The sequence below is a fragment of the Pygocentrus nattereri genome, chromosome 16 (assembly GCF_015220715.1).
Source record: "Pygocentrus nattereri isolate fPygNat1 chromosome 16, fPygNat1.pri, whole genome shotgun sequence".
Lineage (NCBI taxonomy): Eukaryota > Metazoa > Chordata > Actinopteri > Characiformes > Serrasalmidae > Pygocentrus > Pygocentrus nattereri.
In genome coordinates this window covers 35,191,999-35,208,216 of record NC_051226.1, presented here as the reverse complement: position 1 = coordinate 35,208,216, position 16,218 = coordinate 35,191,999, and the positions used below count along the sequence as shown (strand labels likewise).

General features: G+C 41.5%; 1 protein-coding gene across 1 annotated transcript in view; it reads right to left on the bottom strand.

The window, feature by feature from the left end:
* Positions 1-16,218, bottom strand: part of unc5da (unc-5 netrin receptor Da) — a 326,135-nt gene that overhangs the window by 130,536 nt on the left and 179,381 nt on the right. The window contains exon 2 of the mRNA XM_017717166.2: positions 193-393. Within this exon, the coding sequence (XP_017572655.1) occupies positions 193-393 (201 nt within the window). The remainder of the gene's footprint in view (positions 1-192; positions 394-16,218) is intronic.

The following is a 16,218-nucleotide window of genomic DNA, read 5'->3' as shown; positions in this document are numbered from 1 at the left end:
TAATCAAATTAATATCCAGAACATCTCATATTTCTCATGGTGATCAAATTTTTAGATGAGTTGACAAAAATACTGAATTGTTAGATTAACAGTAGAATTTTTATGATTTATCGACTTCTTGTTTTTTTTTAATTTTTTTTATTTGAACCCATCTTTGAACATCTTTGTACTGATTTAGGCAGAGAGCTGTACCTGTTCCCAGGTCCGTGTGCTCCACTGAGGTGTGTTGGTTCTGGTGGACCCACTCTCCATTGCATTTGAAGAAAATCTGCAGGGCGGGTCGGGCTCGGCAGCGCAGCTTGATTGGGTTGCTCTTGACGATGTAGGCATCGTCTGGCTCCTGCAGGAAGTGGGGCAGCGTTCCGGTCAGTGCAGAGAGTCCATCTCGATTCCCTGGAAACACAGAGGAGCAAAATCAGCCATCATAAAAAACAATGACAGGAGTTTATGATGTGTGTTACAAAGATATAACATAATGACCTTTTAGCAGCAGTAATTAGATTTTAATAGCAAATAGATAATAATTTAATCACTTAAAGTCTAACAGCATAATTTTATACATATATTAAAAGTATACTGCACCTTATATTATTAGCTTCAGAATGAACTGAATAGTTTCTTTTAATTTTGGAATAATTAATTATAGTGAATTAGTCATTGAAAAATTTGTAATAGTTACTCAATTATTTATGAAAGTTCCTGAATAATTAATTACTGAATTTTATAGCAGAGCATTTTTTGCATGTTCACTAAAAGATACTGAATTATTGCTAGAAGTCATTGAATAATTTATAGTAGTTATTGAACAATTGTGTAATTTACATAATTTATTGAAAAAAATTGTTATTGAATAACTCACATCTGATTCATAATTTATAGTAGCTACTGAATTATTAATAATGGTAACTGAATAAATAAAAGTAAATAAATTACTACTGTACAATTATCTATTATTGAATAATTCAGAGTTATTATATCACTTATGACTAAAAAGATATCAAATCAGTTATCAAATAAATAATAATAGTTCCTGAATATTTCAAGTATGTATTCAATTCTTCATTGTAGCTTTTTAATATTTAATAGTAGTTATTAAGAAGTAGCTATTAAATATTAAATAAATTAAATTAAACAAACAAAAAACAATTATTGAATAAGTCTAGAGTTTAAGGGGTTCATCATTTAAGCAAGTACAACAACAGATACTCCAAAACAACAACAACAACAGCAAAACAACAACATAATGTAATAATTCAACATTAGCTATTAATTAGTATTAATTGGGTACAAATGCCATGATAGCAATATAACATAATAACCAAATAACATATTTTGGTTCTGCTTTATTTGTACTTGTCCTAAAAGCTGCTGCTGTCCCAAAACAGCAATGACCTTAATGAAACGAATGTGCACACTTTTATCCTGGTGACTATTCACTTCCATTATGTTCTAGCGACATTAGCCTTGTAGCTCCAGTGCAAAAGTAAAGAAGTAAACATCAGACACCAAACACTTTCTCACTGACCAACTACCTTTGGGATAAGAGAGGAATTGTGTACATTTGAAATGGTACCAAACTTTCACTTTAATGCAATTCTGATACTAACTTGAAGCCCATTTCAGCTCTTCTGATCCTCCGTGAGTGATATTTGCAGTGGAGATCTTCTGTAGCGGATTTTCCAAATCTAATCACAAGTAAGCGAGTGCTGACCACAGCTGAGTGAACAGAGTGGAGTGTGTAAAGTCTCTGACTGACACAGGTCCCCATAATCACACGCACAGCCAGCCGTTCTGACAGCGAACTGGCCGGCTTGATTAACTGAGCCGTCAGTCAGCGGCCTGCTTAACTGACCTGTCAATCAGCCTCAAATTCTGCTCTGATTCTTAGATGCTTTCTGGCAAGTAAAAGGGAAAAGAGGGGGAGTCACAACCACTCAAAACAAAAAACAGCTTGGCCAGAAAACCTTGACCGCAAAGCTAACACGGGTATTGAGAAGCGAAAGCCAATGGTTCCCAATTAGCCAGGATGTAATTTGCATAATTTTAATTGGGTTCTGCTACACTTCGCTTCTTATTAGCCTTGTTGTCATGGAAATTTGGTCACCTTCAAACCAACGGGATTAGAGGTGGAATTACAGCACCATGGCCAGAGAGCTGCTCGCTCCGTAATGCTTTCAGGACCATGGACAGCTCCACGGATTCAATTTACCAACATTTGTTGAAAGAAAATGAACAACTTGCACTTGATCCAAACTTCCACTTCCTCAAATTCAACTTTGTAGGAGAAGGAAATTGTTGGCTCTTCTTCCTGTCATTAGTCCACTCATTCTACAAAAGTAGAGTGAATAAAAATGAATTAGAATGGGAAACTTTCAGTTAGCTTGGCAAAGAAATTGCTATGCTATCCCAGGTGGTTGCTAAGGTACCACTAGACCACTGCTATGGTATCCCAGGTAGTTGCTAAAGTGCAATAGGCCACTGTTATTGTATCCCAGGTGGTTGCTAAGGTGTTGCCAGGACATTGTTCTGATATCCCTGGTGGTTGCTAAAGGTTCACTAGGCCATTTCTATGACACCCCAGATGGCTGCTAAGGCATTGGAGAACATTGCTTTGATATCCCTGGTGGTTGCTGAGGTGTCACTAGGACATTACTTTGATATCCCTGCTGGTTGGTAAGGTGTCATTAGGTCATTGCTACGGTATTCCATGTGGTTGCTAAGGTGTCGCTAGGCCACTGATATGGTATCCTAGGTGGTTGCTAAGGTGCTGCCAGGACATTGTTATGATACCCCTGGTGGTTGGTAAGGTGTCATTAGCTTGTTGCTATGGTATCCCAGGTGGTTGCTTAAGGTTTGCTAGGCCATTGCTATGGTATTCCAGCTAGTTGCTAAGGTGTCGCTAGGACATTGCTTTGATATCCCTGGTGGTTGGTAAGGTGTCATTAGGTCATTGCTATGGTATCCCAGGTGGTTGCAAAATGTTCACTGGGCCATTACTATGGTATCCCAGGTGGTTGCTAAGGGTTTGCTAGGCCACTGTTATGGTATCCCAGGTGGTCACTAAAGTGTCGCTAGGCCATTGCTTTGGTATCCCAGGTGGTCGCTAAGCTGTCATTAGGCTGTTACTAAGATGTTGCCAGAACACTGCAATGGTTGTCTACGAGGTTGCAAAGGTGTTGCCAGCCTTTTGTTATATTAGTATAATAATAATGAGCAGAAGATAACAAAGAGCAGTAGGTTAGTTTTGTTAATCCAAATGAATAAAGAGATGATCCTTTAAAACTGTACAATTTTGTAAAGTATGAGCTATTTATTTTTCAGGATTAGCAAAATAAGTAGAACACATACTGATCAGAAAATTATTAGAATGGCATTGAATGCATTTATTTACAGTGGGCACTGAGTGGATTCATTTAGAATGGGGGGTAATTGGTTGGATTTATTTTGAATGGCCATTGTTTGCGTTCAGTTAGAGTGGACACTGGTTGCATTCAGTTAAAATGAACATTAGGTTGCATTCATTTAGAATGGCCATTGAATGCCAAGAAAACCATACCGTGTTTGTGTTTGTACAAAGGAGAAGAGGTATTTTATTTTTATCCGAATTTGATGGTTATTTTATACAGTTTTTTTCAGCAGAAAGAAAAAACAACATTCTCAATATTTTTTTTGTAATTTGTACTTGAAGAAGACAGAGAACAGTTAAGGCTCTGTCCTGAAGACGAGTCCATTTTTTGGGTTTTTGTCTTGACATAATTTTGGATATGTCTTGCTTTCATTTGTACTAGGTCTTGACTTGGTCTCACTATCATTTGGACTCCGTATTGACTCTGTCTAGCTTTTACTTGGAGTTGGTCTTGACTTGGTCTCACTTTCATTTGGACTTGGTCTTGACTCAGTCTTACACTCATTTAGATATGGTCTAGACTTAGTCTTGACTTGGTCTCGCTCTTATTTGGACTTGGTCTTGTCTCAGCCTCACTCTCATTTGACCTTGGTTTTGTCTTGGCCTCACTGTCATTTAGACTTGGTCTTGACTCAATCTCACTCTTACATGGTGCTGGTCTTGACTCTGTCTCACTCTTACTTAGACTTGGTCTTCACTTGGTCTCACTTTCATTTGGACTCAATCTTGACTTGATCTTGGTCTTGACTTGGTCTCACTCTCATTTGGACTCAGCCTTGGCTATGATCTCACTCTTATTTGGTCTCAGTTTAGACTTGTTCTCACTTATATTTGGACCATGTCTTGACTTGGTCTCACTCTCCCTCTGACCCTCTTATTTCATCTGTCTTGGTCTTATGTGACAGAGACTAATTTGCCTATGCCGCCCTTTAGACCCAGTCTTGCCTCAGTCTCAATTAGCCATGGTTGGACTTGTCTTAGGACTTAACAAAGGTGGTACTGACTCCTGCCCCAGTTGTCATTTTTCCCTGCCTCTCTGAAGTTACCATTCCAGAAAAACAATGTCTGTTCCAACTGCGAAGGCCTTAAAGGGGTTTAGTGACGTCCCTGTAACACCCACCCCCCTCCCCCGCCCCAGCCCAACACCACCCCTGTCAACTTGGGTCCTCTTGGGGGAAATCTTTCCGGATCTTTCAGAAGACGGATGATCCTGCTGTGCTTGCTGGGGATAGAAGCCTCTCAATTCGGCTCCAAAGATAGTTCAACTCTCTGCAGATGTGTCACAACAGCTGAAGCTATATGTGAAAAACAGCAGCTGCGCCTTGATGTAGCGCAGTAAAAATCCCACTGCTGTAATGTCATTTCACACTGGGCTATTTACAGTGAGATTTAGGGGCTATAAGTGTTGCTCTGGTAGGAGATATAAATGTGATTGGCAGGTGCTGTAATATCTACCAACTCAATACTGAGAGTGTTTTTCTGTAATTTTGTTGTCAGCATTTCAGAAGCGTAGTCACGGGGGGCCCATGCCCCCCCTCGTCCCTTTTAGATTTGCAACTGCAAAAAAAATAAATAAATAAATAAATGATAATAATAATAACCTCCAATGCTAGTGAATATACACTGATCCCTTGCTTCTACACTTATTGTCCATTTATGTGTGTTGTGGTGGTACGAGTGGACCAGACACAGCAGTGCTGCTGTAGTGTCCACTCACTGTCCACTCTATTAGACACGCCTTCCTTGTCGGTCCACCTTGTAGATGTACAGTCAGAGACAACAGGTCATCTGCTGCTGCACAGTTTGTGTTGGTCATCCTCTAGTCCTTCATCACTTGGCTGGATATTTTTGGTTGGTGGACTATTCTCAGTCCAGAAGTGACATTGAGCTGTTCAAAAAGCTCCAGCAGCACTGCTGTGTTTGATCCACTCAGACCAGTGCAACACACACTAACACACCACCACCATGTCAGTGTTACTGCAGTGCTGAGAATGACCCACCACCCAAACAGTACCTGCTCTGTGAGGGTCCATGGGGGTCCTGACCACTGAAGAACAGGGTAACAGAGTATCAGAGAAACAGATGGACTACAGTCTGTAACTGTAGAACTACAAAGTGCAGCTATACAGTAAGTGGAGATGATAAAATGGACAGTGAGCATAGAAACAAGGAGGTGGTCATAATGTTAGGCCTGTTCTTACATCCTTGTGCCTTTTTCTTTCCATCTTAAACAAATTATAAAGCTCTGTTTTGACCATCACAGATCTCCAGTGGATGCTATCACCACATATATGTTTACAGAAAGCCACATAAAGATATGAAGATAGTCTTTTCCTCCTGGGCTTCCACTTACGGATGGCTGTGGCATCTCTGGGGTTCGGACTCACAGTCTCATGATGTTGCGGTGAACACACAGGCTATGTTTACACAGCAGGTAAAAGTCGCTCAAATCCAAATCCTTTTTCCTCATATGTGACACAGATGTATGTGTGTGTCAGTGTGAACAGCAAACAAGACTGAATCTGACATTTTCAAATCCGATTTGAGACGCTTTCATATGTGGTACTGAAATTTACATTTACACGTGTGGCATTTGGCTGACACTCTTATCCAGAGCGACTTACAATTAGATCATTTTTTACACAGGAAGGCAAAGGTGGTGTTAGGAGTCTTGCCCAAGGACTCTTACTGGTATAGTGTAGGGTACTTGCCCGGCTGGGGGATTGAACCCCAGTCTACAGTGTAGAAGGCAAAGGTGTTAACCACTACACTAACCAACCACACGTATCTGATCTGTGGCAATGCAACTCGGTCTGAACAGCCAGATCGGAATTCATGCAACTTTTACGTCCAATTCAACTCGATATTCATTATAATTTTGCGCTGCTGAGACTCATGAGCCGAAAAAGTGGCCGTGGCCGAGTAACGTGCCTTTTTATGGTGAACTCGAACACATTCTGGGTGATGAGTCCAGCTGTCAACCACTGGAACTTCATAATCGTTCCTGTGATGCTGGTGAAGACGAAACTGAAGCTCCGGGAGTGACAGCCGTTCACTGGCCGTCATGACCTCTGGACGAGCCACCTCGTGAAGTATTGTTCTTTTATGCATGCGGGTCAGTTTAGGAGCTGATCTGTTCAGACTAATGTAACATACAGATCACGTTTAAAAGACAAAGAGCCAAACAAAAGAACATATTTGGTGAGAAAATCAGATTTGGGCCAATTTTACCTGCTGTGTAAACGTAGCCTTAGACGGTTGCAACACGTTATAATATTTTACTGTTTTAAAGTTGAAACAAGAAATGATTTTCACTGTTTTCAACATGGACACAGAAATATTCTGGGGTTCTCAAGTGGTGCAACCGTCTAAACATCCACCACCAACACTGGGACATCATGTGTTTGAACCCCAAGGATGCCACAGCCATCTGTAAGTGGAAGCCCAAGAACAGGAAATACCATTGTGTAATGGAAATAGTCAGCTGGTGGGTAAACTGAGCAAGAAATAAAGATTTCATTATTTGCCCAGCCAAGATGCAGAACTAAGTAAACTAGGAGAACTTTTGACTTACATAGTTTGATACTTACAAGTTTGATTTAATCAAATTCTAGTGCCCTCAAGTTGAGTTAACTTGTAAAATGATGTGCAGTGATTTAGTGTAGGAAATCTCAAGGAAATTGTTACCAAATGGACAAATATGCTCTACCACATATAGAGGTGCATAGAAACACCACACAGATTCCCAGATGCTCTCAGAGTATAATTCTTCCTATAGACATCTACCATTTTCACGCTAATGTGCATGTCCATATGCGCTCACCGTTCATGCTCTCTCCACCTGTGATGCATTTCGTTCCTCAAACCGTAACTAAATGAAGATGTGTGCTTCTGTTGCTGGCGTTAAATGAAGAGCTTTAGGCAAATACAGGCCTGTCTGTGCAGCTCCAGTGAGCTCGTGGAGATTATATGCTTGCTTTGAAGGATAAACACACACACACATGCATAAAAGAGCACAAAGTCTATAACACTGACATGCATGAATTTTGACTACTTTCATACAGTCACTCATACTTGCACACACATTCAGGAATGCCTGACATGATGTTAAAGAGAAAAAGAGAGGAAAATGCCTCAGACTGAAATGAGAGAGGGGGGGGTTTGATCGAGATTGATGCTGCTTTAGTGAACGTAGCACAGAGTAAGATAAAAAAAAAAGTCTTACAATTTTTGTAAACATAGTTAAAATCGTAATGTCCACTACTGAGGCCAGACAAATAACATAAAAAAAGAATTGCACTAGCTTTGACCTGCAGGGGTGGTAAAAAGGTAAAAAATGCAAAGGACAAGGTAGGCGTTTCTAATAAAGTGGTTAGTAGGTACAAAGTGGGTGTTTCTAATAAAGTGGCCAGTGAGTGAAAGCACAAGGCAGGGGTTTCTAATAAAGTGGCCAGTGAGTGAAAGCACAAGGCAGGAGTTTCTAATAATGTGGACAGTGAGTGGAAGTACAAGGTTGATGTTTCTAATAAATTGGCCATTGAGTGGTAGTACAAAGTGGGTGTTTCTAATAAAGTGGCCAATTAGTGGAAGCACAAGGTAGGTGTTTCTAATAAAGTGGCCAGTGAGTGGAAGTACAAAGTAAGTGTTTCTAATAAAGTGGCCAGTGAGTAGAAGCAAAAGTAGATGTTTCTAATAAAGTGGCCAGTTAGTGCAATTACAAGGCAGGTGTTTCTAATAAAGTGGCCAGTTAGTGGAAGCAAAAGTAGCTGTTTCTAATAAAGTGGCCAGTTAGTGGAAGCACAAGGTAGGTGTTTCTAATAAAGTGGCCAGTGTGTGGAAGCAAAGGTAGATGTTTCTAATAAAGTGGCCAGTTAGTGGAAGTAGAAGATAGGGGTTACTAATAAAGTGGCCAGAGAGTGGAAGCACAATTCCTAATACTGTGTAATATTATAATCCTGAAGTTCTCGCTTATGTTGAACGTGATGAACTGCTGGCTTGCTGCAGTAACCTCCAGCATGACATGGCAGAAAATTCAACATGGCTGACCATAGCTGCTCAATCGCTTCTTGTCAGGGCAGCGGCGGTTACAGCGGCGATGATGTACGAGCTGTGGTCTGCCCGGGCAATAACGGCCGCCGCTAGAAACATCTCGCAGCCCACGAGCCAAACAAGATGTCACTGCCACCGGAGGTGAGCAATGGCCTTATCCCTCACATTCATCTGCCCTGGCGTGAACGCCTCTCACACACACATACACATACTTTTAAAAAAATGAACCAAGAGGGTCATTTGACTTAGTCACAACCAGGGGCGTCGCTACCAGGGGCCAGATTTCTGACCGCTCAAAGAATTCCTCCAATGTCTTACTTTTATGTACCCAAAGGTGCTGATTTCTTGCCTCCATCCTACCTTAAATGAATTACATTCATTTGGTGAATGACCACCAAAGCTCTCCTTAGGTCAGGGGTGTCCAGTCTTGTCTAGTGTGGCTGCCGGTTGTCATTCGAAACAAGCAGGAGCTCACCCGAATCCACTTGTGTAACCACTCAATTAGCCAGATGAGCTCCTGTGTTGTTAGAATGAAAGCCTGCAGCCACAGTGGCCCACTGCAGATAAGACTGGACATCCTTGCCGTAGGTGACCAATCTTTGGTGGACGCTTTCACCATGGTCATGTTAACGTGGCTGCATGTTGCTTGTACACGTATCATCACGGTTTTCCAAAATTTCTGCAATAACTCATGGAAAAACACTTGCTTTTCCAGAGCCAGCATCTAAACACAGCATTACACTGACCCTGTTTCTGGAGACTGTGGGAGCTGAACTGTGTTAGTTCCTTGTGTACTACCCTCTACTACCCAATCGAAATGTCCAGGGACCAGCTTCACACCAACTGAAGATCTCCACTACATCACATTGTTATAGGGCTGCAAAGCGCAAATGAGAGGACTCTTCAAGTCCACTTCCACGGTTCATGTGCAGAGTGGTTTGATGTTAAGTGCTCTATTCCAGGTAAGATATCTAGTCAGAATTGTTCACAGCAGTGGTGAAAAGAGTTAAAAGAGTGGTCAAAAACATTTATAGCAGGGGTCACCAACCCTGTAACTGGAGATCCACCTTCAACCCAAGCCTCATTCAGCTTAATACGTACTTCTGAAGGCAGTAATTAGATGGATCATGTGGGGTCGATTAAGGTTGGAGCTAAAGTGTGCAGGAAGTTTGATCTACAGGAACAGCAGTGGTGACCACTTGTTTAAACCTTTTAAAAGCTAGATTGTAGAAAGATGTTACATGAACTGGTGATGAACACATTCCTGGAAGCTTGAAACAATGTTTTCTGTTAGATTTGAGTGAATATTTTGGCCTAAAATGTTTTTTAAATCGATTTATGGTGCCCAAGTAGTCAGATCTGCCACTATTTTAGCATCATCAACATTACCGGCCACTTCATTAAAACCAACTCCTTGTATCTACACTCACTGCCCATTTTATCAGCTCCACTGACTATATGGGAGCACTTTGTAGTTCTACAGTTACAGACTGTAGTCCATCTGTTTCCCTACATACTTTGTCTCCCTGTTCTCCAATGGTCACGACCCCCAGGACCCTCACAGAGGAGGTACTATTTGGGTGGTGGGTCATTCTTAGCACTGCGGTGACATTGTAGCCGTGTGTTAGTGTGTGTTGTGCTGGTCTGAGTGGACCAGACACAGCAGTGCTCCTCAGTGTCGCTGCTGGACTGAAAACCAAAAACATCCAGCCGACAGCGTCCTGTGACCACTGATGAAGGACTAGAGGATGACCAACACAAACTGTGCAGCAGGAGATGAGCTGTCGTCTCTGACTTTACATCTATAAGGTGGACCGACAAGGTAGGAGAGTGGACAGCGAGTGCATCAGCAGTGGTGGTCTTGACCACTGAAGAACAGGGCTAACTAAGTATGCAGAGAAACACATGGACAACAGTCTGTAACTGCAGAACCACAAAGTGCTCCTGTATGGTCAATTGAGCTGATAAAATGGACAGTAAGTATGGAGACAAGGAGGTGGACTTAATAAGCAATACATAGACTCAAAAAACACGTGTAGGTTTTGGATGGTAAATAAAACGTCTATATCTGTGTTGTAGTCATGGTGACCCCTGGTTCCTATCACTACCACTGTATAGAAATGATAAGGTTCTCCACTCTGAATTACTTTATTGACATCCCAATGTTGAAATTTGGAAAAATGGGTGGTGGTAGATGAGCAGGGGGGGGGGGGGGGGGGGGGGGGGGGGGGGTGCTATAACACACCTCCTACACACATCAGCCTGACATGAATAAAACACACGGCACTCATCAATTTCACACTGAAGCTAATTATCTAGCATTATCTAAAAGCAGCAAACAGCAATGCATGTATATCCACAGCGCCCATAATTACACAGCGCATAAACAGCATTAGAAAACATTAGCTTTTGATGCACTGCGCACGCCAGTACTCCGCAGAAGACTCCGCAGAATTCATTCCAAGCATCCATTACGAGATCAAAGAATCTAATACATCAACAGATGACAAAAAGAGAGAGACTGCATGTATATACGAGTGAGAGAGAGAGAGAGATTGACTGACTGAGAATGACTGCTGAAAAACAAAAAAAAAATCCAAAGGGATTTACTCCTAATCAGAGTGTGAAAGCCAAACAATGGATTAATATGAAATAACATCATTAAAAGCGTAAATATGATTGAGCACGTCTCCGGATTAGCGCCACGCGCCAGGAAATGAAGTCGTCTCCTAATTCCTCACAACAATAGCGCCCTGTCAGCATCTTAGCACAGTGTGTTTGCTGACTTTCAAAGCAGGGGATGAAGGAGTTTGGGTGTGTATACACTGTGCAAAAGCCATGGATCACCCTTCATGAATTTCATGTCCAGTTTAAAAGGCCATAGGCGTTGTTTAAAGAAAACTACATGGGTATTTCTCCACACCTCTAAAGTGCAGGCGTAGAAGTTGTTTGCCTTTTCTGCCTCTTAATGATGTTGAGGTCTGGACTCTGTGGTGGTCAGTCCATTGGTCAGCTTCTTTGTTTGACAAATCCGTCGCCTGTTCTCAGTGAGATTCTTCTTGAACCTCCTTTCAGCCCCAAACTGCTGACTCGTCTTCTGAGAGTGGAAGGATGGAGAGAAGCACCTGCTTGATTTTCTCCTCTCTCTCAAAGAGGAAAGCTTTAAGTGCTGATTATCTGATGGGGGGCAGTTTTGGTGGTCTACCAGGTGATTGTTAGAAATTCAATAATTTGGGACAGGGCCAAATGAAAACTAGGAGCATTGTGAAATGTATATATAGGAAGGAATCCTGGCAAAAGAAAACTAAATGAAATGGCCGTGATCTTTGACCCTTCAGATGGCACGGCACTCTAACTAGCAAGCTTCTGTGATGGATTTTACCGTGTGGGTCCAGGAATCCTTTGACACATTTTTGTCAGTAAACTCTGTTTATCGCTGCATTCTTAAAAGCAAGTTGAGACCGTACTATGCACAGCAGAAGCCATATATCATGTTCAGAAACACCGTCGACTTCTCTGGTCTAGAAGTCATCTGAATGGACTGCAAGCACGTCAAGCTGTCAGATTGTTACCAGTGTAAAGTTCAAAATCCAGTGTTTGTCATGGTATGGTGAGGTAGTAGCACATCCATGAAGGCAACATTAATGCTGAAAGATACATACACATTTTTGTATTCTGCCTTTCGTCTTTTTCAAAGACACCCATGCTTTTTTACAAAAAACGATGGCAGACCACTTTCTGCATGTGTTACCTCAGCAGGCCTGTGCAATCTGGGTGCTAGACTGGACTAGCTTTGCTTTTTCATTCTCCTAACGATTGAAGTGAAGTGCTGTTAAAAGGAAAGGTGATGTAACAGAGTGGTAAACATGCTCCTGTCCCAACTTTTTTGGAACATGTTGCAGGCATCAAATTTAGAATGAGTGTATATTTATAATAGTTAAACAAATAAAGCTCAAAGTAAAACATTAAAGTCAAGCAGAACTCACTAATCATTGGATATGAGGTATGTATTTATACAAGCATGCAAACATGCATGTGCATTGCATGTATGTGCGCATGCATGCATTTGTTTATGTCTGTGCATGTGTACACAACCCCAGCCGGCAGAGCTGATGCTAATGCGGAAACAGCTGCTGGTACATAAATTAGTGGGGCGGATCTGTAATTACGGCTTTGTGTTCTGATATTCAAATGCTGAGACGCAATGCAATCGTTAGATAATTAGCACAAACAAACCATTTATAAGCAGCGCTGGCACTCTGGTGCCCTTGCATCTCATCGTAGTCTACTGCAGACAAACATACACTGACTCCAAAGGGCTTTTCTAATACAATCCACCTTTTATGAACCATGAAAAATCATATATGCGTCTCAATATTATGATGCTTTCAAATAAAGGTGGTGATTCAACGGCATTGATTTTGGAATGTTAGAATTCATACAATACTTGATTCTAATAACAAGCAACACAATGTAATAAAACAAAGTATTACTTGGAAATTGAAATATTGGTTTGACGGGATTTCTTGAAAGTAGACATGGCATTTATGACTATTTTGATTTTTGGGCTAAAGCTCTGTTGACAAACTTGTCGATACAAACTTATTTATATTTCATATTCTAATTTATACTCCTCAAAGAAATATGTGCACACCATAAGAACTGCTGGCTCCGTCTGGATCTGTGAGGATCTATCTCTCAGGTTGTATGTTCCCAGGGTTTGGTGTTATTAGGGTCCTGTTCCAAGGCCCTATGTTCCCAGGGTTCTGTGATCCCAGATCCCAATGTTTTAAAGTTCCATGAGTTCTGTGTTGCCAGGTCCCTAAGTTCCCATAGTTCTATATTCCCCATGTCCTATGTTGCCAGGGCCCTACATTCTTTGGTTCTATGTTCCCAGAGTTCTGTGTTCCCAGGCCAATGTGTACCTAGGGTTCTAAGTTCCCAGTGTTCTATATATTAATAAAGCTCTAAGAACAAAGAACACTTGGAATATATAATCATGGGAACATAGGGCCCTATGTTCTGCATTCCCAGGGTCCTGTGGTCCCAGGGCCCTGTGTTCTTAGGCTCTATGTTTCCAGGGTCCTGTTTTCCCACGTTCCTGTGTGTACTATGTTCCCAGGGTCTTGTGTTCTCAGGGCCTTTTGTTCCCAGAGCTCTATGTTCCCAGTTTTATATATGTAATATGTTTCCAGGGTTCAGTGTTCCCAGTGTTCAATATTTAAAGGGCTCTGTTCATGGGTTCATGTTCCCAGGGTCCTGTGTTCACAAGGTCCTGTGTTCCCAGGGTCCTGGGTTCCAAAGATTCTATGTTTTCAATGTTATATTCACAGGACCCTAAGAACATAGAACATTGGGAACATAGGGCACTATGTTCTAAGGTTCTATGTTCCCGGGTTTCTGCATTCCCAGGCTTCTGTTTTCCAAGGGACCTTTGCTCCCAGAGCTCTATGTTCTCAGGGCCCTATGATCCCAGGGTTCTATATTCTCCGGTTCTTGGGTTCCCAAGCCCCAATATTCAGCTTTTTATATGATACATCATACCTCAGTGTGATGCATTACAGCAATCTAAGGAAAGGATTTTTAAAGGTCACGATTAATATCATGGGATCATCATAGGTCATCCATAAAATGCCTAGTCTCAGTAAATTAATCAGCTTACCACGCAAACTTAATCAGAACTCTTCTTGAGAACGTCTGGTTTAAATGCCATGCATCGCTCTTCTTTTTTGCTGTTGTTGACTGTGTAGCCCATAGGTTGCTAAGTAGCACGTTAGCAGCACCTTTCGATGGAATCAGGGACACTCTAAAGGAAAGGAGATGGCAAGTTGACAAGAACACGCGCTCGAGTGTTTCATAGCTAGCATGCACGCCATGTTTGGTAATGTTTTGCAATGTCGTTAATACTGTGTATAAGCTCAGATCAAATAATGCTTAAAACCAACAAATAACAAGACATTTCGATAAGAAAACGAAGAGCCTGGCGGACACAGGACCCTGTGAGCCGAGGGATGCTATTTAGCAAGCTAAGGGGTACATAGTAAACACAAAAACGAAAGGCAACGTGGGCCTAAAACGAAGCTTAATCGGACCAAGTAATTGTTCACAAAATTCTGTGTTCAGAGATCTCACAAGACCTTTCACATTACGAAGTTTATGAAGCTAGCTGCAGTGTTTAACTCACTGAAGCTAACCTAGCCGAGCAAGTGATTTTCAACTGAAAGACCCACTCATTAGTGCTGTAAATGGCCACTTATGTAATGCTGGTTCAGTACATTTCTGAGGAGCGAGTTCAGTTGTGCACTGCAAGAGTATTTTACAAACAGTACTGGAGGACAACAGAATTGCATGTTGGCTTGAAGCATGAATATTTCACTACATATTGGCTGAAACATCTTATATTTGATGACTTTGCTGCCTGCCACATTGCTCCCATCTACCACGCTGCCATCTACCATATTCCAAAGTCAAAATCTGTCGTTCCTTTTGGTTTCTGTGTGTATAAAAATGTAACACGTCAAAGCGAAAGAAGCGCAAAGCCAGAGCACCAATCAGGGCCCAGCGGTCACTTTGTTTAGAGCTGGTTTTGACCTGTTGGTCATACCGACCCAGTGCAGCACGCGGTTCAACGTCAGCGCAGCAGCGTAAAACTTTGGGAGAGTCTGTTCAACATAAATGATGAACTAACCTAACTTTGTGTAAATAGAGCACAATATAGAAATATGTCCACATATGCAGTCGAGACTGACGCGGCTTTTTTCTGAATTTCTACAAACACCATTTCATTTTATAGTAAATGAGTTTGGGCTGGTTTATGTTTATGAACAGACGCCTACAGATCAACATAGTAAAGGAGCTCATCTGTGATCCTGAGTTTAAAGCCAGTTTTTATTCAACTTAAACTTGGAACTAAGTTGCATTAAGTTAATTAATCTTTTACTTTTGATACTTAAGTACATTTGAAGGTAAATCCTTTAGTCCTTTTACTCAAGTGGAGGTCTAAAGGGAGGAACTTCTACTTTTACTGGAGTAATATTTTACCTTGGGTATCTCTACTTAAACTCAAGTACATGATTTGTGCACTTTGTCCACCACTGGGGAAAGATTTTCTCTGTCTGCTGGACCGTGATGTGAGCTGGCTTTTAAATCTTTGAAGGAAATCTTTGTTAGGCTAAAATGCGACACTTTGGAACATTTTACACTGAGCTTTTATGCAAGTCAATGCATTATTGAATGATTTTCTCTCAAATTGAATCAGACTCTTTCCTCTCTCTTCTTTCATGGGGACTCAGATTTGCTTTTAAATGGTTTGCTACTTGACTTGGGTCTCGTGACTAAAAAAATGGCATTGCTGGTCACCGGCATAATGAGCAAATGTTGTGTTTTGGTGCTGGTATGCTGGTCAACCAGCATGACCATGCTGGGTGACCAGTTAAACCAGCACTACCAGCACTAGACCAGCACAGAGCAGCTAAACCAGAATTAAATACACGCTAGAGTGTTATCAGCAAATACAGCAGCTCTACAGCATAAACCAACGTTTTAAGACCATAAACATAGCTGGCTAAGTAGGTAGTTACCTACACGGCACCAGTGTATCCTCACAATTTTACATTACTTTCCATGTTCTCACACAGCTGGGACAGCGGATTAGCTAGCTAATGTTAGCCAGCTAATGATATTCCACATCAGCCTAGCACCAGCTAGCTAACTGGAGCTCAGTGTAACCAAGTTAGCGCGCTGGAAACAGCTCGCTAGCATGC